Source organism: Ptychodera flava, chromosome 9, assembly GCF_041260155.1.
Source record: "Ptychodera flava strain L36383 chromosome 9, AS_Pfla_20210202, whole genome shotgun sequence".
NCBI lineage: Eukaryota > Metazoa > Hemichordata > Enteropneusta > Ptychoderidae > Ptychodera > Ptychodera flava.
The window spans coordinates 22,781,732-22,807,470 of record NC_091936.1 but is presented as its reverse complement, the minus strand read 5'-3'; the positions used below and the strand labels follow the sequence as shown (position 1 = coordinate 22,807,470).

The window sequence follows — 25,739 nt, the reverse complement described above, 5'->3', positions numbered from 1 at the left end:
ATTCCACATATTCATCGGTCAATGTCTTTTGGATTCATTAAGTACTTTCTTATTTTCCTCTCTGATTGCCGGGTGGAAAACCCCCATTCACCGTTTTGATTACGACAGGGTCTTGGGGGACGAACGTTTTGTCGTCTGATACAAAAACTCTTTACGTCATCACTTAATTGGCGAAAAAGGAGACTACAGACTCTTTTGAACCAGGCATGTTATACGCCCAGTCTCGATTCTCAGAGGTTGCCAAGTCGCCGTGAGTTCACGAGGGTTTTGATAAAGTCGAGCTTGAAACCAATATGAGCTTTTACAAATTTCTATTGAGTTGACGTATCGCGATTTGCAATATTAAACGGCTTCTAGATTGAATATGTCCGTTTCACGGCACCGGGCAGACGTCATTGGAAACTTACTTCACAGATTAAGATCTTCAATCAAAGTCTGTCTGCAGCGCTTGCCAGTTTTCACCGGCTCGGCATACACTAGTCGTTTTATTCAGTCAGAGATCTGCAATTTAAATTAGACAATTCGGAAACTTTGAAGTGAATCAAAGGGAGACTGTCCGCTAGTGATCGCTTCATATACAGCTACTCAAAAATATTATCCTCCATTGTTGTCTAGACGATAGTGACTTTAACCCTTAAAAATATTAACTTAATGCTCGATGATAGCCATTTTCGGAGTACGGCCACAGTCGGCAATTATCGGCCATTTCGATAAATATTCTGTTCAGGCTGTAGCGAAATATTTTTGCAGTTTTCCTGGAGAGAAAAGACTCCCTTCTTGAGCAGCATCGACTGAACTCGAACTGCACGTTTCATTCTATGGACACAGAATAACACGCTGATGAATCATTGAGAAGTCCCATAAATTTTAACCGAATAAAAGACAAATCTTTCAGTTTTTCTAATCATGAATTGGTTTTCCACTCCTTAGTCATGAGTTCGTTTGGTCAGAGTGTCCCGACGTCATTATAGAATAATAATATCAATTGTAAAATGATATTCACGTCAAAATGGTAGCAAATAACGTCATCAGCTATGAAATTGGTTAATTCAAAATTTCAATGCGTTAAAAATCACCGGCTATTTGTGAAAGATATCCTAGGAAATTCCCACTGTGAATTTAATATAATAACGAGATAGCTGAATGTTGACACAACTCCATTTTCGTCCACCAATGGTCCATTTCACAATGTCTAAGCCAAACTCTCTTAACCAAATACAATGATTTTCGCACTTAGAAGGGTTGGGTTTGAATTTTCATTTAATTCCATATAGAGTAGCCTACATCATTTCTTGTATTTACCGGAAATTGCGTCATTTAACTATTTCATCATCATATACTTGCAAAGACGTCTTACGTTGACACCTCAGTCATAATAATAATTATAACAATATGTATTGCACAACTGTCACCCCAAAATACATATATACCTTTAGTGTACGATTCTGGCTACTTGAGTAATATGAATATTCATTGGCGAGTCTTATTTGCATAACTAAACAATACTCATAATACATTTTGCGCAAATAATTACATTTATGTGTTGTGCTATGTCTTACTTCAAGCATTGCAGTCAAATATGGTGACGGTTCTTCTTTAGGGACGGACCATTAGATTTTTTGGAGGTCAAAATTGAACAAGACCTTGAGAGAGAAAGTTGTTCAATATCATTGTAGGCCTCGTATACTGGAAAATAAAAACAAAATTCTTGAAAAAAACGGTGCGTTATGCCTAGCCATAAATTAAATCGTAAACGGGAAGATGATAATATTAGTTATTATCCTGACTTTAAATACCCCTCCTAAGAATGGTGTATCCCTTAATGGGATTAGCGTCATCAGATGTAATACGGTATAGCCGAGGGTCGACTAGCGTACCCGTATTAAATCACCCGCAAAGCGCAAAGGGAAACGTATTTGTTGGGGGCCATCACCATGGTAACGATATTATAATCAACGGTACTTTCCAATGGTGAGGGTTGAAGTGGACGCTGCAATTTCATGACCAGTTTTACGGCTTTGACGACATGTAGTCTGCAAATTGATTGTGTCCAAGTACTCGACGGAGAGCGTGACATTGAACTCGGAGATTTTAGCAATCCGTGCTAACGACCAATATCTACACCGAAACGACCACCTAGGTATAGAGAATGTCGGTTTACAACGGTCAAGGGCAATCCGCGATAAGCTGAGAATCAATTGCTCTGCCTTGACCTTACACTTTCTCTTGGAGAAAACATTATGCCAGAGAAACAAACAAGGAAAGGTTTAATTACTGTTGTCGTATTTCGGTATATGCATCCACTTTGCTGTGGTTTAAAATGTATTTTGGAAGTCCCTTTATGCAGATTGTCTCCAAATGCCTGTATGAATTAGAGTTTGATTAACTGGCGATAGTGTAGTTTTTGTTCAAAGAACAAACCTTCGGTATACCTGTCTGGTAGCTTTTCTGCGACACGATAAACACTGTGCAGAGGACTTCTCCATAGCACCGTTGTTAAATAGTTTTGAGATAATAATGAACAAATCCGAGTGATCGCGCAGTCATTTTGTACGCTTTTCTTCTATGCAAGTAGAGAATGTCATTTTGAAATTGAAAACGACCATTAGCACTCCCCCCTCAGTGCAAATATGTCATCTTATATTCTAAACCATAGCTAGTTAATATTCCAAGCGTGTTTTAACTCAAATGTTATTTTTCTGTAATATTTGCAATATGCTCTGAGTGGCTTACATTTGAACCTAGGCATACCTCGGCAAGTTTCTGTTTTATATCTGAAAACAATTTACATTGCGTTACCAGTGCGGTCTACCATATCAATTTTCCGGACAACTGACAGTATGTTCCGTTATTTGTCCTCCCCGCTATTTTCTCTTTGGCTTACAGATATTTTAACAGTAACCGTAGTTTGCAAATTAAACATATAATTTACACACGTTGTAAAAGTATCTGGAAAGTTTCGGGTCAATGTGACAAAAGATACCTCCTCTACCTATTCATGAGACAACGCAAATACGATCACATTGCAATAGCTGTATCTTTTATAGTGTCACTCAGCAGGTTGAACATTTCCCATGACCACCCCCTGGCTGAGAAAAGAATTCCCGGACACACCTTCACGTACCTAAATTAGTTCGGCCCAATAATCAATGATAATTACAGTTTTCTCGAGTAGCTGTTTACTCGTACTTTCCTTTCTCGTTAAGTCTTTCCTTCCACGCTCTGTTCGGTTTTTTAATTCAGCAAATGGACCGCACTGTGCTCAATGCAGCGTGAAACGCGACACAGACATGCCTCATTTTGATATCATAGGGAAATGCTTGCTTGGTTAATCAGCAGATAGATTTTCAAATATGTCATCGCGTGTCTTTCACCGGGGAAGATGGAAAATTAGGTCAATTTCTCGTTTTCCTGCACCTTTGAAAATGCACTTTTCTCTGTCTCTTCAAAAAAACAACCATGCGACGTAGGTGGTGCGAATGGAATGCAGGTCAGAGGTAGCTTGAGTAAATGACTAGCAGAGAAACACCACAGTAAAAAGGTATTTTCTGGGCAAAATGGCTGTAAGCGTTACAAATCATGCGTGTCTTAAGAGCACACAAAGGCAAACTTTTATCTACTCAAAGCTAAATACTGTAGGTGGGTTTGACCTTTGAACTTGAATGGCGAGACGGCCTTGCCATTTGCAGATACAATATTTGACAACTGAGATCTCACGTATTTAAACATGGTGCATTGGTATGCGTTTTATTGCGCGAAATGACTTGGGTTGATAATATTATGTAAATATGATTCTGATTGACATTCCCACGGCTAAGTTAGCGTCGCGTTGGTCGATTATGTCTATTCATAAAATTAAAGAATGATATTCCTGTACAAAATTCAACAATGAAACCATTAAAATTTATATGAAGATATCGACAACACGTAAATTTGGCGTCCAATGACATACAAGAAAATACGACAAAAAAGATAGTCAGAAGTCATAAATTCTGTAGAGAGTAATTTCCTTTAAATGCACATGTTCATCAAATTCGACAGAAAAGGAAAGTTAAACGCCAGAAAGAAACAGGCAAACAAATATATATATATATATATATATATATATATATATATATATATATATATATATATATATATATATATATATATATATATATATATATATATATATATATATATATATATATATATATATAATATATATATATATATATATATATAGACATCCTACAGTCAAATCAAGTCAGTACGCGCCTCGAAATATAAGAATTACTTTGCGCTCGAGCTGTCCGTACGGAAACTAAGAATATAAATCAGGGGTCACCTTGCAAACTTTGATACTAGAAAATTTAATGACCCGAAATTTGCTGACACTTTATTTTTTCCTGAGATCTTCAAAAGTGAGCTGCACAAGCGGTAGACCAAAAATTTACTGTAAAAGTCCCAATATCTGTCCTCAAAGCGCATTAAACCTCAATGCCGAGCATAAATCCAACAGCAAATATCACGCCACCTCACTTCATCCATCATCAACCCCAAGCAAACCATAACCCCATTCTTCAAATTTGTCTTCCAGGATGAATTATTTGTTCCCTTTGATTTTTCCAGTGATTGGTCGTATTCAATTTTCATTCCAGCGCGACAAGGGGGAAACTGACTATTTTCAACGACGACCATGAAACGAAGGAAGAAGGTTACAATGTTATTTCTGATTAATATTCCGATCACAAGCAAACCAGCACTACCGAGTAAATTGTATTTGTTTAGGTTGTACACTCCGGGGTTTTAACACAGAATGTGCGAACACGCTTGATCACAGTTTTCTAAAAGAAAATATGATACACTTATAAAGTTACGACATTTGAGTAAAAGATTATGTGGACATACCACGCACAATTTAAGTTTCAGGTCGAGAGGACATCAACATTTATGTGGTTCCTGACTTAATTCGCCTTTATGGAGGGATTGACTTTACAAATTTATGTACGGATAATATACATTTATGTCGTGAATTAAAGTGCGACGTGAAGAGAACGTGTGGACATGCAGCTCTTAGCTGAATATCTAAAATCTTGAATGTCAGTCAGATCTCACGATACCTGTTGTTTCCAGTCACAACTAATCTGCCGACAACGGCAAAACTCTGTGCCGCAGCGATGGATTACGTAGTTTAAAATCTACTCTACTTTCTTTTTGGAACTTTGAGTGCCTGAATTTTATAATTTTGATCAAGTCTCTGCAGGGACATAAGCATAATTTTTTCTCTAATGACTAATTTTCGGTGCAGGTTCATGTCTCAAATACAAGAAATTGGACTTTATTCCAGAAAACCATTCTGGAAAAGTGCGTGCATGCATATGCATGCATGCATGCAAGCATCCATGAATCCATATACAGATACATAGATACACAAATACACACATACACATACATAATACATAGATACATACATACATACATACATACATACATTCATACATACAGAGAGGCGACTCGTCAATTAATACACACACGTTCTTATTACATACATGATACAATTTCAATGCATATATCAGTTCATTGAAAACAACGGGAAAACTTCATCTCAGCATGCCACTAACAGATATGCTGAGTTTCAAACCTCACGTTATTATATATTTGTAATGTGTCCAGTACATTCAGGTTTTGATGATCTAAATTTTGAGCTCCATGAATCATTTGTCGTTTTTTACATACTACCTACTCGTTTTATTGACGCCACTGGCTGTCCATGGCATTTACATCGCTCGATTCCGAAAAATCGGCGCTAAACCAATCGGGAGAGGCTTGGCAACGATTCCAAACTTCTAATGATTATATAATAAAGTCTTCACGATTTATGACACATGTCGTCATCCTTTGTTTTTTTGTTGCTGTGCACTGAGTGAAGTGGCTTCTTCAAAGTCGTATCCCACTTCAATTTCCCACGACCTTTGGACTCTTAACTTTTTCTCTAGTTTTCTCGTTCGGGTACGTACGTCAGCGGATAGATACTCCCATTCTGATCACCTGCAGGCATTATCAAAGGCGCGAGATCCATCACTTCGATGTAATTGCTCTCTATCTGCATCTGACAGAGGATGCCCACAGCATGCGCCTTGTTTTTTGATGTGCACACTCGAAAACCAACAAAGCCGAGGTTGTAATGTTTCAAACAGCTTTCTAAAGGAGGGTATTTGGCAGAGCTAGTCAGCCGTGGCTTCGTACGAGTCCATTTGAGTCTGTTGTTGTTGTGAGCAGACAGCAGTACGCCCACTCTCTGTTCCACATCGCACTCGGTGGCGCAATCTACTGAAAGACAAGCCAAAGATACGCTGCTCATCACATTGTCTCAACCAAAGCGGATGGCATCCACGGCTTTCATCAGTCGGACATTTGGGAATTGACTCTGACTTACACAAGGTGCGACTGCGAGGCTTGGATTGCCGTATCATGAATTGATGTCCTATGAGAGCTGTGGTGAAACTGTAAGTTCCAGTGGAAGGTACATGTACAGATTTCCAGACGTTCTTCTTGCCTAACACTCTAGGTTTGGACCCTCGCTTTTAGTTCTATGTTCAATGTACCACCGCAGCGACCGTTGCAAGCGTTTACTGTTCGCTCACATATGCATATGTACAGTCTATAAGTCGACCTTTTCTGTACAGATGACCATGCCAACCCATTGTACTGGAATGATGTGCGTGCAAGACCGACACCTCGATACGGCGACATATAGCATATAATATACAACCAACAACAGACTTGACACGCAGGCTATCCCGGGGTGAGGATTAAGGTCTCTGCCTCTCTATCTGTAGCAGATAAAGCCTCGTCATTCGTGTATATATGGTTAACCCAGGATCGCCTAATCCTTTGTCAACACTCAAACTAACGGATTCCAACTGCTCAATCGAAAACGATAGGTGAAGGTCGGAAGCCACTATGCAGAATTTGATGTCTGATTTTCAAATCTCTTCGGTGGAAATTTAATGACTTCAATTTCTTGCATCGCAACACAAACAAGGAACGTCTTTGATAGAAGCGAACCCAGCGGATGTCCGTTACCTTGGAAACCGGAGTCGCGGTTTGTGTAAAACGGTGGGGGAGAATCGTGGCCGACTGTGTGTCCCTCTGTGAACCTGAGCACCAGTACGCTGGGAAAGAAACTTGATACGACGGCGTGGAGGTGCACTTTAAGCGCCATTAACTTTTATCGGTGAATCCGTCGATACCGTCCTATATTTCATAGTGGTGTAAAGTGCATCCCATGGTACTATAGCGAGGAAAAGCGCCTAGTGACATAGATTCACTGTCACTATTGTTGTTACCCTGTGTTTATGTGTTGTCAGATCAGCGTGGATTTGAATGAATTCTCTATGAGATCAGGCGATACCCAGTCTGGCATCACTCACGTGTTATTCGTCCATTGTCGTCTTGTCAGGCGTGCTAAGTCGATGATATTGGCATGTCATTAACAAACATTCACTGTTTTTGCCAAGGTCGACCTCGTCTGTAGAGCGCAAATGCAACGATGAAGTGTCCGGTGGTACGGATGTAAACCCAATTAACCATCTTTTCAAACGGCGTTAGTGTTCTTTCGGATACACATCTTGGCTGTAACTGGCGGCTTCAGACTGGAAAATAAATCTCGTATCGCGGTACAAGGAGGATAGCGAAAAAGTGTAAACTATTAGTTCACACTGGTAGGAGAACATTAAATTTCTATTTTCGCTCCGTGCCCGTGGTTGTCTGAGACAGCGTAGTTAATGTGACGAGCAATACAATGTCTGAAAATTTGAATCGCCATGCCGTATCGTGACGGCTCGCAATACGAGACCGTCACAAGTCCGGCTTCGCCAGAGCGTGACGTTTCCGGCGCTATTAGTACAGTCTTGGAGGTTATAACGCTCGTCGCTAACATCTTGCCTTTGCTGGTCGCCGTCAAGGTGAAGCGACGGGCCGACAGAACCGTGACCGACTACTTAATAGCTGCGCTGTCTACCAACGACATGTTGGCCGTGGTGACGACGCTGCCGGTCTCGCTTCCGTCATATTTCAACCGACGATGGCTTGGAGGTAAAATGACTTGTGAGTTCTACCAGTTTTGCCTGTTTTGGTTCCAGATTTCGGCCATGCTACTGGTCACCGCGATGTCCTTCGACAGATTGCTGGCCGTGTGGCGGCCCCTGTATTACCGGCACTGCCGACGAACATTCCGAGCTCTGTTGACAATTGCCATCATCTACGGCATCACCATGGTGGCGTCCGCCTTGCCCTTGATCGGACTGGCGCCGCCAGTCATGGTGAGCTCCTCGGGTCGTCTCTGCCAGTCCTGGTTGCTGATCCGCTCAGAGAACTGGCACCAAACTGTACTACCGTTTACCCTACTGGCAATCATCTGGATTCTCATGTTTGCCGTGTTGCTGTGCAATTGGTTCCTCTTGAAACACTTATTACAATATAAAAAGCGACTGAAGCAGCCCAATCTTCAAACGTATCTTGATAAGAAATCGTTCAAAGATTTCACGCGACTTGTGATAGTTGTTGCAATATTGTTCTATCTGACGTGGCTACCTGTTCTGGTAAGTACCCTATTTACAACATGTTATGCATCACAGTCATCCCACGCTCATCCGCTCGCCTGTCAAAATCTCCCTGAAAAACCTTCTTAATGTCTTTTTCTAGATCCTTGTCTCCAGACAGCTGCGTCTGACATCTTATCTCCATTACATCTGTGTTTACCTTGTCAGTTTAGTTTGCCCGGTATCTTAAAAATGTTCGGAAAACCAGGAATATCTTACGGCACGAAGGAGACACACCGAATTTCAGTTAATATTAAATGAGCTCTGCGAACAGGATACAATTACCTGTTAACATGAATGTCGCGAACTGTTGTATGAAAAATGACAAGCAAATAATAAACCCATTATGCGGCTATCCGTCGTTCCCAATGGACTATAATGCACTGTATTAACTACAATAAATAATTCTAACTAAGACATCATTCAAATTCTCTCATTCTCTCCCCGGTGCGACCCATTTCCATGGCAACTTAATGGAGGAGGCAAAAGAGTACCCAATTAACAGAGGAGAGTTCATGAGTGTTGGCCCTGAATATCAAACATCGGAACCTGGGGATGTTTTGACACTTGACTCTGAACACAACGGCATTGCGTTTTAGTCGCTATAATTGAATGTATCATAATTGAATTAAAAAACTAAATCAATAGACGCTTGACATCTAACCGTTTACCCCATGGCGTGTATCTCTTCTGCGGGGTCCGACTCGAGGTGTAATTCTCACGTAATTACTTGTCCCTCTTATTATGATTCATTCTTCAACCTAATTATCCAAAGTTTCACAATCACACAGTTCATTTGTGTGTGTGTGTGTGTGTGTGTGTATGTATGTATGTATGTATGTATATATATATATATATATATATATATATATATATATATATATATGTGTGTGTGTGTGTGTGTGTGTGTGTGTGTGCGTGTGTCTGTGTCTGTGTCTGTGTCTGTGTCTGTGTCCTTGTGGAAAGTTAAACTCCAGTTCTTGATGATTGTAGGATTCATGAAATTTAAGTAACAAACGCAAGTTTTGTACTGGAAGTGATCTTTTTTTATATATATATATATATATATATATATATATATATATATATATATATATATATATATATATATATTATATAATATATATATATATATAATTTGTCTATATAATTTGTCATTCACAAGCCATTTTTTGATGTGGTGATTATTTTATCGGTACAACATGTATATTGAAGATAATAACCTCATTTACTCAGAGGGTAAAATCAAACAGAAATCGTCGATACAATTTCTTCACTGGTATTAATTACAATTTAATATGGGAAGATAAGATAACCGCTTCACGTTTACATTAATGCGTTTTCTAGCATCGTGCCCTGGAGGATAGGTGCAGGTGGCCTTTGCGATATGCCGGCTCAGAGAGATTACTTTATCGGAGCTCACAATGGCTGTACGATGATAGCTTGCGATTTGAAGTCTCGGGTAAAATTGCATCGGGATTGAAAACCAGAGATGGCTGCTTAATTCTACGCTCTACGCCCAATAAAATACCACCTTCGACGTTAAGCAACAACTGGCACGACATGTTTGTTTGAGTAATTCTGCGCACAGAGATGCGTGGATAGGTTTGCCTTCACCGTCGTAATGTGTGTCTCGCAAATGAACGCCAAGAGCTTAAACCACAGACACTCAAAACGAGTGTCTACACTTAAATTTCAATCGTCGTTCTCGGAAATCTCCATCTAGTCAGATAACTCCCGCCAGTTTTACGAGCGAACATTTTCAAAGGAGAACGCAGGGAAGAGATACTTCTGATTTGCTCTGATAATCAAACCAGAGAAAGCGGCGTAATCAAGGTCACGATTAAGCAAAATAAACAAAAAGGAGGTTACCACCTCAACTGCTGTACACTGAGTACATCAAGGAAATTAAAACAACGTTTTTCGATCGGAGGGCAGAGGTTGTTTCAGGTCATAAGAGGATTACTTAGATGTCACTTTTCTGAGTTCGATCGAAGGTCTATTGCAGCTTCTCCTGTCTATGATTGCTGATAACGAATTCACTCCGAGGTTATCCGAATTGATCTGAGTTAAAAACACGCCTCTGACGTATTTGAACTTTCGCCATCTAAATCTGCTCCGCACGTGCGAATCCAACACAAATGGAATATCTCAATATCAGATGTCGAAAGAACAAGATTGGTGATTTTTCTAATTTATTCCGTGCCCAGGAAGGCTTGTTAAAGTGCAAACAGCAAAATATTAGTAAAAAGTACATTTATATATTTTCGCAAAACTGCCTCCCTGAATGTCTCCCTTTCCCCAGTCCCATGATCTCAAAGTTCCTGTTTACCTATGGGTTATATGGATGCCAGTATTTCTACAGATGCTCATGGTCATACAGTTTGCTGTCTTAAAGGGCACAGGTCATCAGTCGAAGGGACGCGAGGAGTGAGTCCCATGGCACGCACAATTTGCATGCTGCGGAGTTTATAGCCGAACATTTCATTTTTCAATAAAGGAGATAAGGTAGATGTATCGGAGGGCTTTTCTAATACGGTCGTGATGCAATTATTGAGATATTTTACTGTTTGATCCGACCATCTACTCACAGTACTGTCCGTCTGGATATAAGGACACTTAAAGGAAATTCTTTGTTTGCCGTCCTTTGATTTTTGAAAAACTTACCAGCCAGCTATGGGAAAAAAACCATACAGACAAAAAACACAAGTGTTCTAACATAATCTCAATTTTAACTTGGTTTTTCTTGGAAGAATGACGTTATATTTTAATAGTGTTAACATTGTGTTTGTTTTCTTGATCTTCTCTGAAAACCTATCAGCACGCGGACGGCAAACAAAGAATTTTATTTGAAGCGCCTAAACTTGAATAAAAGACTGATTCACCCGACAGAATAACACACGTACACATGCATCATGCTCAGTCTCTTTCCTCGGACACAAATCCGCGTAAAGTTACAAAATTAAGAGAAAACAGGGCAACTTGGATCAGACCAAGGTCACTACTTGTCGATCGACTCTGATTAGAAACCGCTATGGAACTGTGAGTGAAATATTTATCTGTAAACAAACATTTGGACATGCGCAAGTGACGGCCCTCTCCTCTTAACGGAAACAATGACTTTAGACGAGAACAAAAAGTTCTAGTTTCCCCGTCACGTCTTTTTTGTACGATCGCATTTCAACAGCTTGTTTTTGAGATGAGAGAACCTTGAGTGCGGATTTTCTTTTCTCACTCCACAGTAGTGAAACGTTGGCTCCATCAGACACTCAACCTGTCCACTCAATCTCTATGCATACAACGTTTATACGTTGCTATTGTTGAAGAATTGATGGCAGCCCAAGCGTGAATTCGTTTTGACAATCGACCATTTCATATATTAATTCGTGTTTTGTGTCCTGTGAAACGTTAACAAGAATGCTTGCATAAGTATCGAATGGTCTGAATGCGTATACTCTAATAATAACATTATTATCACTGCCAGGGCATTGAAAACATTGCTGAACGAGCGTAACAGTATCACGATTGTTCAATGTAAAAAGTGGTTTTAACGAGACCGTGCAATGTTTTTTTGAACTTCGCTATTCGACTTCTCCCGTAGAGAACAAGAATATGTAGATTGTTTTAGAATTCGCCATATTTTCACCTTTAATCGGCGGGAATTTCCCTGGCAACAACATCGCTTCTTTAATTTCGTGGCTAATCGCTAATCAAAGGACACTATCAGTTATCTTTTAAATATCTTGCATAGCAAACCAATTAAAGTGTTAGCTCGGAACACGTTGCTAAACTACCGGCGAGATTACAGGAAGGGATACAGCTAAGCTTGTGTGGTTTTCGAAGTCGATGCATACACTTAACGGCTCTCCCTGTACCTGATACAAAATAGCCGTCAGGAATACAGCAACTCGACTTGAACGGTTAAAATACTTTGGCAGTTCGAATTGGCGAAATAATAGAAAGCTAACTTCGGAGAGAGAGAGAGAGAGAGAGAGAGAGAGAGAGAGAGAGAGAGAGAGAGAGAGAGAGTTGATCCATCGAAGCAGAGTGTGTGTTGATACATAAAAGTAGATTAGTACAACACCTATAGATTTTGTCTGTTTCTCATTTCGCTTTCAAGAACTGGCTGAGAGACGATCGATCAGAATCCATCATTGTGTGGTCATCGGCAGAACTTCAGTGTTAAATGTGATGAGGTGGATATCGAGCAGTGGTATTCTTTACTCAGTTTCAGATACCAGTGTAAAAGACAGTGATATCGCCTAATAGACAACTCATACAGCCATAGAAAAACCGCCGTGCGAAAAGCTGTGCAGACAAGGTTTTATGGAAAGTAAACGTTTCATGGAAATAAACCAAGAAACGACTCTGCTTCACAGCTATAACTCACCACCCTGCCATTAAAATTCTTAGTAAATTGAGCGACTACTGTGCCTTACGTGCAGTTAGTGAGACAAGTAATAGCGCTGTGAACGTGATTTCACCCAGGTATCGCTTTACCTTCATTCAATCATTATTGTCTGACCGCAGCATCTTCCACAAATGACGACGCACAGGCGGCTTTGATAACCCTTCGCTCACCGTGAATAGAGGGCCAAACTGTATCCATGGAAACCAACACTGCCTTCAAGCGATCATCTAAAAATTGACGCGAATTTGCTCGTCTCTTTGAGAAATGTTCATTCGCCCGCACAATTTAAAGCGTTACTCGTAAAGGTTCAGGAATAAACCTAGACATCTCTCATTTGGAAAACTTTCTGTACTGAACAATCAATAAAGGATGGCAGAGTGTCATTCTCCATACGCAACAGTCACTGGGCCTGGCTTCCCTAGCGACCGTGGCTATTAACACGGTCTATTCACTATACTTTTTAATATATGATCTTTATTGTTATTGAGCTTGTCTATTTATCTGGCAGTTTCAAATTTGGTCGTTGGGACACCGAGTGGCTGTCACGGTCCTCCATCCAGGCCATCATGCAATTCGCGGGGACTCTGGAGAACATAACGTTAAATCACAGTAATGGCGTCCATAACTAAAGTTTCCGGCATAACAGCGATCACTATACGGTCTAATGAGATTTTAAGATCCAACCGTGTATGATGCCTGCATGTCTGTTGGACGTTGTGTTCGTCCATTTGTCTGTCTGTCTGTCTGTCTCCATCTCTGTCTGTTTCTCCGTCTGTGTGTTTGTATGCCCTCGACAGCGACAATGTCAATTCTGCATCACCCGGATGTTAAAATGGTATCCAAAGTATTCAGTGAGTTGTGAAAGGGATCTCGTGCAAATGGAAACGACAATTCCAAACTTACGAAATTAAATAAACGGTAAAGAGAAGAGTATGATGGAAAACTCACTTTAGAAACCACTTGTTAGACGTGCTTTGATATTGCTTTCCTAAGTGCCATAGGTAGGCTTCATGGAGATTTGTCTCTGAGACAGAGTGTCTGAAATTCTCTATTTTCATTGATTTCTTTTCGTGTTATTAATGTTTAGTTAGACCAAGTATATTCTCAATATCCCCCGGACATTCGGTTGCTATGAAATTAGCTTTGTAGTTTCTAATCGTGTTACCTTCTGAATTTGCCCGACTTATTGTGTAGTTAGTATGTGTTTGAGGACATCAACGTTGTCTTTCAATTTTTTTTTTCTACGCAGAAACTAACTACTTACCAAACTACTTTTAAATTTGATTGCGGGTTCCCATGGACGTGTTCCTTTAAACTTAGGCAAGTAATGATGAAATCAGTAGGATTGTGTTTTTGAGGATATTTCTGTCCGGTTTGGGTCAAAACCTCTTGCTCTTAAATACTTGTCACATTATATTTAAATTTGACTTTTCATGTTTCTTGAGATGAGCATTTAACATTTTGTTCAATTGCGACCAAAACCTTTAGTTTGCGATTCGCTGATCAAGTATATTATGTATCTGGTGTTTGTCTCCCAGGTAGACGTCGTGACTCTGTTGAAAATTACCACCATGGGATTAAATGATACGCATCCATAATCACCATTGTAAGCCACACATTAATGGTGATCATTGACGCTGTTTTGAGAGCTTTTATAGAAACACGGCAGGGGAGACATTTGCACTTGACAAGGTCGTATTTCGCGATGGAATTAATAGAATAAAAAATTCAGCACCTTAAAAAAAACCCCGGACACCTAGATTAATATGTGTAAACGGTGAAATGTTCAGGACAGTCTGTGGATAAAAGCATATTTATAATCTCATTTGGCACAGAAATATTTGTATATTTAGAGCACCCTGATTTTACGATACACCAGACAACAGTCCTTGGAAGTACTACGCCACGACTAAAACGACGGTGTCCAAAGGCGTCACCTTTAAATGTCATGTGAAAAAATTGACGTACACAAGAGACTCGCAGTCACAGTGCATTTCAAATTCCGCCGTTATATCCACGCCTTCGTAGATGTTACCATAGTAACAGCTACGCCGTCCTGTCGTTTGGTGTGTCAGGTTTGCCCTTTGGTTCCTCGTGCCTCTGCTACTTAGTGCAGCGACGTTACACCGATAGCAGCGTGTTCGCGACATAAATAGTTTGCTTTGGTTCGAGGCACATATTGGTTTAAGAACTATTATCTTCTGTCACGAACATTTAACAAACCAAAGACCCGTAGGGGAAGTTGTCCCGCATGATTTAAGTTGGTTTCTGAGAGATCATCAAACTAAAGTGTCATATCTGAAGTATCGGTCGAGTTGATTAATTTCTCATTAGAGCCAGCTTGTCTGGTTTCCCTTTGACGCAAAATTGATAGGTGTAGTTGTGTTTCAGCTGTCCTTGACGTTGTTGCTCCGGGTGCTTGTATCGTTATCGAGCAGTCGAAATTTATATGCCCCACAAGTGCGTATTTCCTGGAATTTCTCTACGTCTGAATTCGGTCAAGGCACAGCATAATATTGCCTCCATTAGTTGCGACAACTTTCAATAGAATCAAAAACGCATTCAATAGCAGACTGAGTACTTATTCTATATCACTATCAACGAAGTTAAGGGTGACCAAGAGAACCCCAGGTAATATATGAGGCGCCTCTGATGGGGGAATTCAGACATAAGTGTACATGTGTCCCTACCCTATCGCCTATTCAACTAAAATGATACCCTCCTCTTTATGAAGTTCGTAAACCTGACTACCTAAAAACTTGTTGAGAAATTTTGTCGTTCAATATCATTCAGGCAATAGTGGGTTCAACTAACCGACATAGCAGAGGAGCTTACATTTGTGACGTCGATACTGATGCACACATTGCAAAACAATTGGTATTGGAAACGTTACTTGAACTGCAACAGCGTACTAAATGCAGCCTGGTGTGTTGCCAATATCAGCATCATCGTCAATAATGACGTTATCATGAAATTCTGAGTTACTGTCGCTGCTTTAGTGGGAGTCACCATTGCTAGATTGACATTGTCGTCATCATCATCATCATCATCATCATCATCATCATCATCATCATCATCATCATCATCATCATCATCATCTTCCGCGTCATCAGTCAGTCATCATTTACCGCTATCTGTTTAGCTTAATCTTCTATTCAAGCGTTCAGGGTCCTCAAAATTATGACATTGTCCTAGCGATTTGTAGCCGTAGTCCTCTTTTTGGTCAAGACTCTTTTGAATGTCTGGTCAGACTATTTCTACTGTAATTTTAATTTTATCTTAGCTTACTGGTTTTCTCATTTAGATTTATTCAAAGCATAAATGCATTCACTTTGGCAACGATATTTCTGGCGTCATTTTGGTGACATTTCTGTCGTCTTTCTGTCGAGATAGTCTCATAATAAATCGCTGTTCTGATGGGTTTGATTTGAAAAAAGGATTTCTCGTTCAGCTTTGTTCAGATGTTTGAGAAATTAGCATTATTGTATTTTTTATAATATCGGGCGTCTCTTTTAAATCAAATATTTTCAATACATTGACCGGGTATTTTTTCCGTTCTAGTGTTGTGAACCTTTGTTTGCAGGATCCATCGTATTCTCATTTATTTTTTCGGAAAATGACAGGTTTCACTGAGGAACTAATTTCCTCCCTACATGTGTCTTCATTACGACTGCTTTAAATTTGATGATCAGAAGTCGTTGGTTATGAAATGTCTATTGTTAGGGTCATGTAGCTATAGATTTAACGGAGAGTTTTGCAGTAATACCGGGAGCGTTTTCCTCATTAGTGGGTATTTCTACGGATCTAGTGTAATGCTGGAAAATTGCGTCGTCGTTTTCTATGTCAGCTCTCTGGGAAGCAGGCCTGGAGGAGCAAAGAATCCACTCAGACAGGAGTAGAGGAAAACCAACCATAGCGATCGGTTGGAAAGAAAGTGACCCCCACGTGTATGTGTTAGGCATTCACGTTCAGAAATAGCGTTATAAACGAACAAACAAACAAACAAACAAACAAAAAACATGTAGCACGACGAAATTTTCCCTTTTCGTTTTCATGGGCCAAATAATAGACAGCAACAGTGATCGAGAGCAGCGACAGTGATAGATATTCCGTCGACGTGCTAATGAGCCTTAGCACGTGACTTGTGGAAACTTTGCCCAAGCCGGTGTGTTTCCAAGTTCAAAAGTGCTAGAGGAATAGATAACAGGGCTCCCCTGAACTTCTTTGATGTCGGCTTAATCTTGATAGTAAATCCATATAAACAAGGCATGATTGCATTTGATGTCATTTGGAAGATATTTTCAGTGAAAAATCGAGATAATTCGTGTCAGCTGTTGTCGTGTATCATCAGATTGCTACGTTAATTAAATTGTAAAAACACGCCCATTCCTGGAAGTGCGCCACACAGCTGTTGTTCAAGCCCACTAAATGACTGAAATCTTTGCAATGTCGAAAAATGGCAGATTTATTTTTTTTTGCTATTCACTTTTGCTATCGTTTACTTCGAGAATAACTCTATAATTTAAAACTCGTGTTGGAGTTTTGCTTCATAATATGTATCAGCACACATGTTCGTCACTACAATGTAGATAAATAATTTCAGTTCGGGCACTTAGCTACTTCTATCTCAATAAGATCCATTTGTGTAAGTTTATATGTTCATAACATATACAAGTAACGTTAGTGAGGCCGACTTGCTTTTGATTTGTACATTCCAAACGATGGTGCGAGTTGCTGTACAGCGACCGCTATGCTTAAACTGCCGGATCCTCCTCATGTTTCTAAACGTTTGGCTTTCTGTCGTCCAAAGTCGCACTGCGACGAGAAACATAAACCACAGTCCGCCGTTAGCAGTTACAATAAGAGTTTTGGACAGCAAGCTGTCTGACAGGAAGTTAAATGGCTTTATACATTGATGTGTCTCCGAAAACCTAACTTACGTAGGAAGTTTTGAAAAGTGAAATTTGGCAGTCGACTGTTAGTCTGGGACCTCTCCCCGGTTACGGTGTACGCCACACTCCCAGCATACCGTACACCTTAACCGATGAGACATTTTAGACATTCTAGTCGAGTTTACTAGAATGATGATAAAGGTGTCATGTTATGGTTAGATTTATCAAACTTCCATTCCGTTTTTCATGAAACAGAAATGAAACATGATATAAATGTGAGTCTTAGAGTTGACGTCTAACCTTGGATAACTGCTGGTAGCGAAGCTGGATTTGAAATTATTTTCCCAAAACGATAAATTATTAAAATATAGATACACAAAAGAACAGAAATGGGCGAACGTCTTTCTAGTAGTGAATTCCCGCTGGCAAAACACAGTATTTGATAGACAGATAAATAATTTGTGTCAGTGTGGCATTTAAGCTAAGCAGGGGGAGTAACTTGTGAAATGGATCATTGCATCACGGTCCAACATATTCAAAATTGAGATCAGTCGAATCGCAGTATCAATTCATGACATCGGTACAGTTAAATGACGGCGAACAGATGTAACGTAAACAGATGCAACGTCTTATTTTAGTCATATATATATATATATATATATATATTATAAGAGAGAAAATTATACATACAAACACGCGTGCGTTCCAAAATTTATATATATATATATATATATATATATATATATATATATATATATATATATATATATATATATATATATATATATATTATAGGAGAGAAAATTATACATACAAACACGCGTGCGTTCCCAAAATTCTTTTTTGTTGTCAATGCAGGCAAAGTATAGTGCTCAATGCATTTCTGCAGGACGATAGTAAAGTGCTGGAAATGGCCTTGCGAATGACACAGTAGCCGATATAAGTTCCACGATTTCAATATATAATATATATATATATATATATATATATATATATATATATATATATATATATATATATATATATATATATATGTATATATATATGTATATATATATATATATATATATATATATATATATATATATATATATATATATATATATATATATATATATATACACAAACACGTCGCCACCAAAACAAATATATTTATCAAATTTTAACACCACCTAAAATAGAATGGTACGTCCCAAACATATAAATGAGAGTGTTGCTAAGAATCCTTTCACTTCTGTCTGATGATTGCAGGATGCATGAAACTAAAGTTACAGATATTATTACTTTGTACTTGAAGTAATTTGCGTTTATTAATTACAAACTTATTTTACTTATTTTCTCATTCACCAACAATCAGGATTAAAATCAATGTACACTGTGTGTTTGCTTCTATGCCCATGCGCTCTTTTCTCAGAAAACCGATTTCTCATCTTTGCCCATTTTTCTAAGAAACAATGATTAAGTACCAGCTGCTACTTCTTGAAGGTGCAGCTTGAAACAAATTCAGTTATTTGACACCTTAGAGAGACTTAATTTGTCGTGCGGAGTACAGCTGCTTTGAGTTCGAAGTTTTCTGTAGTCTTTTATTTTAGCATCCCTAATTTACGGCGCCGCTTTTCTTTGAACCGTCGGTGTATCGTTCAGAAATCGTCAAAGCCATCGCAAAAAGGTCGTTGAAATTAAACTCGGGCATCTATCTCTATATACAATTGCCAGATAGCTATTGATTCTAGGTTCCACTTTATTCTCCGTCGGCGGCAAAGCCTGAACTGTTTAGCGAACGACCCTCGCAAAGCGCGTTGCACACATGTCTCTGAGTATCGGGAAATCAGAGAGCGCCGTTGCAAGCAACATGTAAAACATCTGCAACAATTAGCAGGAAAAAAATAAACAAAAATCGATTGAAAAATATTCAACAATACTTTGCCCTTGAGAGGGAACGTGCAATGAATTATTCTGAACTTGAAAAAAATCTAAAAGCAGAACTTGGAAAACTGCGCTATCGGCTCGCCTTGAAGTGTGTTGGCGCCAAGACCCACACCTGAATGATTATGTTCAGAACATATCCGACAAGGCCGCCGGGTTTGTGAAAGATTTGACACCTGCATCAGCGAAAGGCAAATGCACTTACCGCAGATCAATCCCGACTTTGACTGTAATGTGGACTATGAGACGGTCACTCGGAATTATTAAGATTGCCAACTCTGCGGGCCATTCTGGTAGGCGCGGATTTTATCGGTGGAAATACCGTGTGGTACGTCGATCGGGTTCATTCATCGATGAACACACCTTGGTATTTGAAATTTAAGCTTGTAACAAGATAACGTACAGCTAACTGTCGACAATTGTAGTTTTCTGAATCCAGTTGGATGTGGTTTTATGTTACGTAACTGATCCATGACTCTTCCATGCTATTACGTACGAAATAATTGGTCTGCAGTTATGCAGAGCTTAGACAAAAATTATTTTATACAACATCAAATGGTTTAGTGCAATCTGTTCAAACCATGGGCGTTGCTGTGACATGTTCCTTAAAAAACAATGTAGCTGAATACATTTAATGCTAGAATATATCAACATCAACTTTTAAAAACCCTTTCTTTGAGAAAACGATCATGCACGTATATATAATGATATAGATAAAGTTTCTGCAATAATATTTAGACACATTGAGGTAGAACGCGCTATAGAGGACAGATATTCGGACTTTCAAACTTTTACAATATTTTTTGGCCCACCATTTGTGGGGGGGGGGGTCATATTGAAGCTTATGGAGTAATTAAAGTTTCGCTGGCTTAGTTTTATTAAAATCGGGTATTTTATTTTCCTCTATAGAGATAACACAGGATGGCGGCCATTTTGAATTTCAAATATCGGTAAATATTGAATTATCTGTTTGTAACAAAATTTCCACGGTGACCCCCCGATTTTTATTCTTGATTTTGAACATGAAAGAAAATGGTTGAAAGTTTGTTGAGCAAAGTTTGAGAAAAAGTTTAAGTCTCTCATTTTCGAGGCGCGAACTACCTTAATGATGAAAGGGGATCTCCTAAGGAATTGTTTGTGCGATGTTGCTGTTGAAACTGTTTAATTAAACAATTTTTCGAGTAAAAAAAAGTTTGATAGAATAAAGTGGATGACAGTTTTCGTTTTCTTACATGTTGTGTCATGAGTTTAACATTCGGGAACAGTTTGTACACGTCGCAAGATACCTTTATGGACACTAAATCGCAGAATGTGATGTAGTAAAATCATGCCATTTGTGTTGTACACGAGTTTTACAGCATCGGGTCACATTTTAAGATCGCCTAGGCGGTAGTTATTGGAAGAGTTCGAAGACATCAAGTCTAATTCGGGTTCAGATTCGTCTGGAATTACTGAGTAACCTTAAAATCGCTCAATGACTGTCGATCAGTTGGTCTCAGAGCGTGACCCAGCTCGTCGGTAATTCTTAAGGAGTGACATCACTCCATGTATAACTGCTATGATGCCATCGATTTCTGTATTACATCGATTTAAGCTGTACCTAAGTAGGGGCGTCACCATGACGACTAGCGATGAAATATCTCCCTGGGTTTGATGGCAAAAAATCTTTAACAAGTCGAATGTTAACCGAATGAGGTAAATGAAGCATTTGGCACGATCCTAAGGTAATTTCATGCGACCTTAAGATCTGTTTGAAAGAAATACATGTAGATGTGTAGTGTTAGGAGGAAAGCTGGTAATACTTGGATTTAGTTGTAGCTCCTTATATATCATATGCAGTGGTCTGTCACAAACGAAATTATGTTACTTAATTTTGAGTGATCGCCGGTTGATACTGACAGAAGATCTACACCCGTCCGCCAAGCTTCAAATAGTTGACTTTATTCTAAAAGTTTTCTGTCAGCAATGTAACAAATTTTGTGAGGTAATATGTATGAAATTATTTAACAAAGTGTCCTCCAACTACGGGAGCTCAACCAGTGTTCTTCGAATACTTCACGGCATCGCTTCTGTTGCTGGTTAAAGAAGCAAATAAATAGTTGACTTTTACACAGTTGACCAAGCAGTACCACAGTACTGGAGATTTCCCACAATGCATCATGATTTGTACACTCGGAGAATCCCCAGTGAAGTCTACCGCGTCTCCCATGTGTACACGAATTCACAGACTAGTTTTTAAAATTCTGAAAACGTACTTTTAAGGACACAAGTCTTCTCAATTCCAATTTTAAATGATTTGGAAAAGTATGTTTGATTGAGAGAGAAGATAGCATTTTGGTAAAATTTTCCACTGATTGTGTCTTCAGCCATACATAATAATGTGATGGAAAGTAGGGAGACTAGTTGCACCTGTTGTATGAAACAAAAGGATATTAATCCCCCCAAACAAAACAAAACAGAAAGACAAAAGAAATTTACATGCTAAATTTTCACAGAGAATGATCCCTTTAGTTTGTCATAACTTGCTTTCCAAAAGCATGGCATTTGTAGTACCGGCAGAAAGTGACTTTTATGGTCATTTAACGGTTTCTTTGAAATTTGTACTGAAATATCTAAACGTACTTTTAATAAATATACTTAATCAATTAAGACAGAATTGAAAAAGTCATAAAATTTCTTACGTCGTGTGTACAAATCAAACTGAATTGTGGGTAATATGTGACGGCTTTTTGTAAGTAGACATGGCTGACGCGCCTCTTTCACCTTATATGGATATATGCAAATATGCCGTGACTGAGTTTCATCAATCCAGGAGGCACTGTACTTTACAGCAATAGTTCCCACTGAATATTATATCAAAAAAAATAGTCAATAGATGGCAATACATGTGCTATTGTAACAATTCGCCAACGTCCTCAATTGCGTTCGTCAACCGCACAGAGTAAATACAACAATCCAATTAACATTTGTGTCTATGGTGACAGACAAGTACCTTTGATGTCAGATTTACGGATATGTCAAACTGGGAAATGTGTTTTTCTGTGTGAAGAATGACACGGCGATGAAGTGGGAACGTTGCGTTCTAGAAATACGTTGCTTTGTTATCATAATTTGTCCGTTTCAATCCCGGCTGAATTCCATTTTATTATGTATCATCTGAAAAACCAGACTGGCACCAACGCCTTTTGTGTTTAGGCCCATAGGTCTTTTCGTTCGAATTATCTTTTCCCAAGTTCTAGATGACAAAGTAAAAGAGTTACGGTATTTTGTGGAACGTATTCGCAGTTCAATTGTAAAATAATGTTTCATGCCATCTTCCTGTGTAAATATTTCCGATAAAAGGAAGCACTTCATAAAAATTCCATGTATATAAAACAGATCGTTCCAAGTGTTATATTTTCTCAATAAATCGAACATTGGAACGTTACTGTCGGCAAGTGTACCAATATTTTACACGGGCGATAAGGACATGCCTTAAAATTGAACCTGTCAAGTTGACTTTGCGTTCTCCTATGATATTATTTATATTTAGACACTTATCAACCGATTTTGCTGGAATTTCAAATTGCTTGTTAACAGCATGCACGGGATGGCAATATCAGAAGGCTAGACGGTTAGGCACCAGTGCATTATATGACAAATAATATCTGTATGCAAATCCTAGAGCATCGTCCATTGTGAGACAAGGGTGGGAGACCTACAGAAGAGGGACCAAATCGACTACCGCCTACTAAGTTAATTGAGATTATGCATTGAAGAAAGATAATATCATGTAGGGCTCAGCCCTTGGTGTCGCGCCAGGGGTTAAGATTAGATTTTTTTTGTATTGATTCATGATAAGTAATAGAAAAGGATAAAATATAATTAATTGTTACTTGCTATATACGTTTGTACGACCATTATGCCCAGTTTACCCTCTGATGACAACACTTCACACAGGTACACGATTTCAGACCTTGCAGGTATAGATTTCCTGTTTATGTGTAAAAATGTTGGACATAAATTGACAATTTTTACCATGATAACTACCTATTGTGTTTAACAAGGGACGTATTGTGCCATCATTATCGTTCCAATAGTAACTGCCCAGCTTCCAATTGCAAGCTGAAAACTAGCGTTCCGTCTAATAACTGTCCATTTTGCATCTAGTTATTGACACAGAGAGCGCTTTTCTAAAATTCAATCTCAGCATTCGTATGTCCTCGTTCACATGCACGACAGTTTTCTCTCTTTTTTCTAATTTTTGGGCGTGATAGTAACGATATTTTGTAACAGTAACAAGACGGGTAATAATACCTACTGGCTAATAAAAGAGATATATTTCATTAATGGCATGTTATAAAACAATACTTTGCACGTTTCGTATTTGTCTATTTACGAGCACTCAAAAAAAACCCATGTCGGCGCCCGTGAATTCAGTCGGGTACACTTCCGGTTACTCGCCTCATGAACCTGCGCATGTGTAGTCAGTAAGCAGCTAGCACGACTATAAGAATTGGCGGCAGTTCAAAAACGGGCAGCGAGTAAACAGATTTTCTCCGACGTCTTATGTCAAACCCACTTCGCGGGTTACTTTGACATATTTCAGCAAGTCTGATCATTTGATCAATAGAATAGAGGTGATATCGTCCGTCTGAAAATAAATTTAGATGATATAGGCTAATACATCTCACGATTTATTTGTATGCTTATTGCCCGCCAACAGCGCTGTTCGGCGGTTATGCAGTATTTTTCCTTAGAAAACGATCACTGCTCTTAAAATGTCATATATTTTATTCTTTGTACTTTCCATTTGAAAAATATCAGCGATTTTGAGTTGACAGCTGAACTTTAGAATTGCCTTCACATTCCATGAAATCACGACGCGTAATAACTAATCTAACGCAGACTGCATGAGCAGTCGAGACTTGTTTGTGTCTGTCAAGTCACTTATGCACTAGCTTATTCACAAACTATGCCTGGAAACAAAGATGAAACAAAGCCCTCAGTGCCAGTCCTCTCTGTTTTCTTCCGTTGACAAATGAACGGTGTTCAGTTTGGTTAGATGTACAATACTGGCGTCACGGTAAACTGTACTGGAATTCAACGTTACTATGGAGATTGCATTTTTAGGCCTATACCGACACCCAAGAAAAAGCAGGTAGCTAGCTACTATAGGGGGTGTGCCCAGAGCTCTTCAAATGTGCTTTCAGTTTGGATATACTGTTGGGAATTAGTCAGATAGAAATCATCCGAGTTAAACAGGTGTTTTAAATCAGTTAAAGGATTAGGTTCAAATTGAATTTTCCGTCTGTCGGCAGATAACCAGTGTTCAGTAGGCCCTATAATAGGAACCCATATTCTACGAATACCCATCGACACAAAATGCTATTCTCGGGGACTATTTTTGTTGATTATCAACACTGAAAACATTAGATTGGAAAGATTGCCAGGTAAACCACAAAAGTTTCGTCGTTTTACTTAAGATGCGGACACTGTCATTCAAAAATAAAATATCTCAGGTATAGCCCCGGTTAAAGCACCGGGAATTAAAAAAGCCTGTGTTGGCACCAGATTGTCTCATCACAAAATTTACCCACCAGATTACAATTTCGATGGAAAACAAAAGGCTATCACACCTCAATAATCCTCTTACAGACTAGAACAAAGGCGATCCCATGTGTCGCGAACAGTGCCTTTAATTAAACACCCCTTGCCGACTCAATGCAAAAATTAGTGTACAGGGAAAGCTCACCACTGGGCCATTCCCTTCCTCAAGTCGCCAGCACTCCACATGAAGTACAATGGCAGGTTCTTTACTCCCCACAGGCTCAATCGTCAAGTTCAGTACTTCTGCAGCCATTAGTTGGACATCCCTTGACGTAACGAGTTAACGCTTGTCACAAAGACAATGTAGCATGGCATACACATACCTGTGAATTTGTT

At 39.1% G+C, this 25,739-nt stretch overlaps 1 protein-coding gene across 1 annotated transcript in view; it reads left to right on the top strand.

The window, feature by feature from the left end:
* Positions 1-5,909: 5,909 nt before the first annotated feature.
* The window catches only part of LOC139140374 (prostaglandin E2 receptor EP4 subtype-like), a 45,657-nt gene continuing 25,827 nt past the window's right edge, over positions 5,910-25,739 (top strand). The window contains exon 1 of the mRNA XM_070709581.1: positions 5,910-8,585. Coding sequence (XP_070565682.1) covers positions 7,809-8,585 — 777 coding nt within the window. The 5' untranslated portion in view covers positions 5,910-7,808. The remainder of the gene's footprint in view (positions 8,586-25,739) is intronic.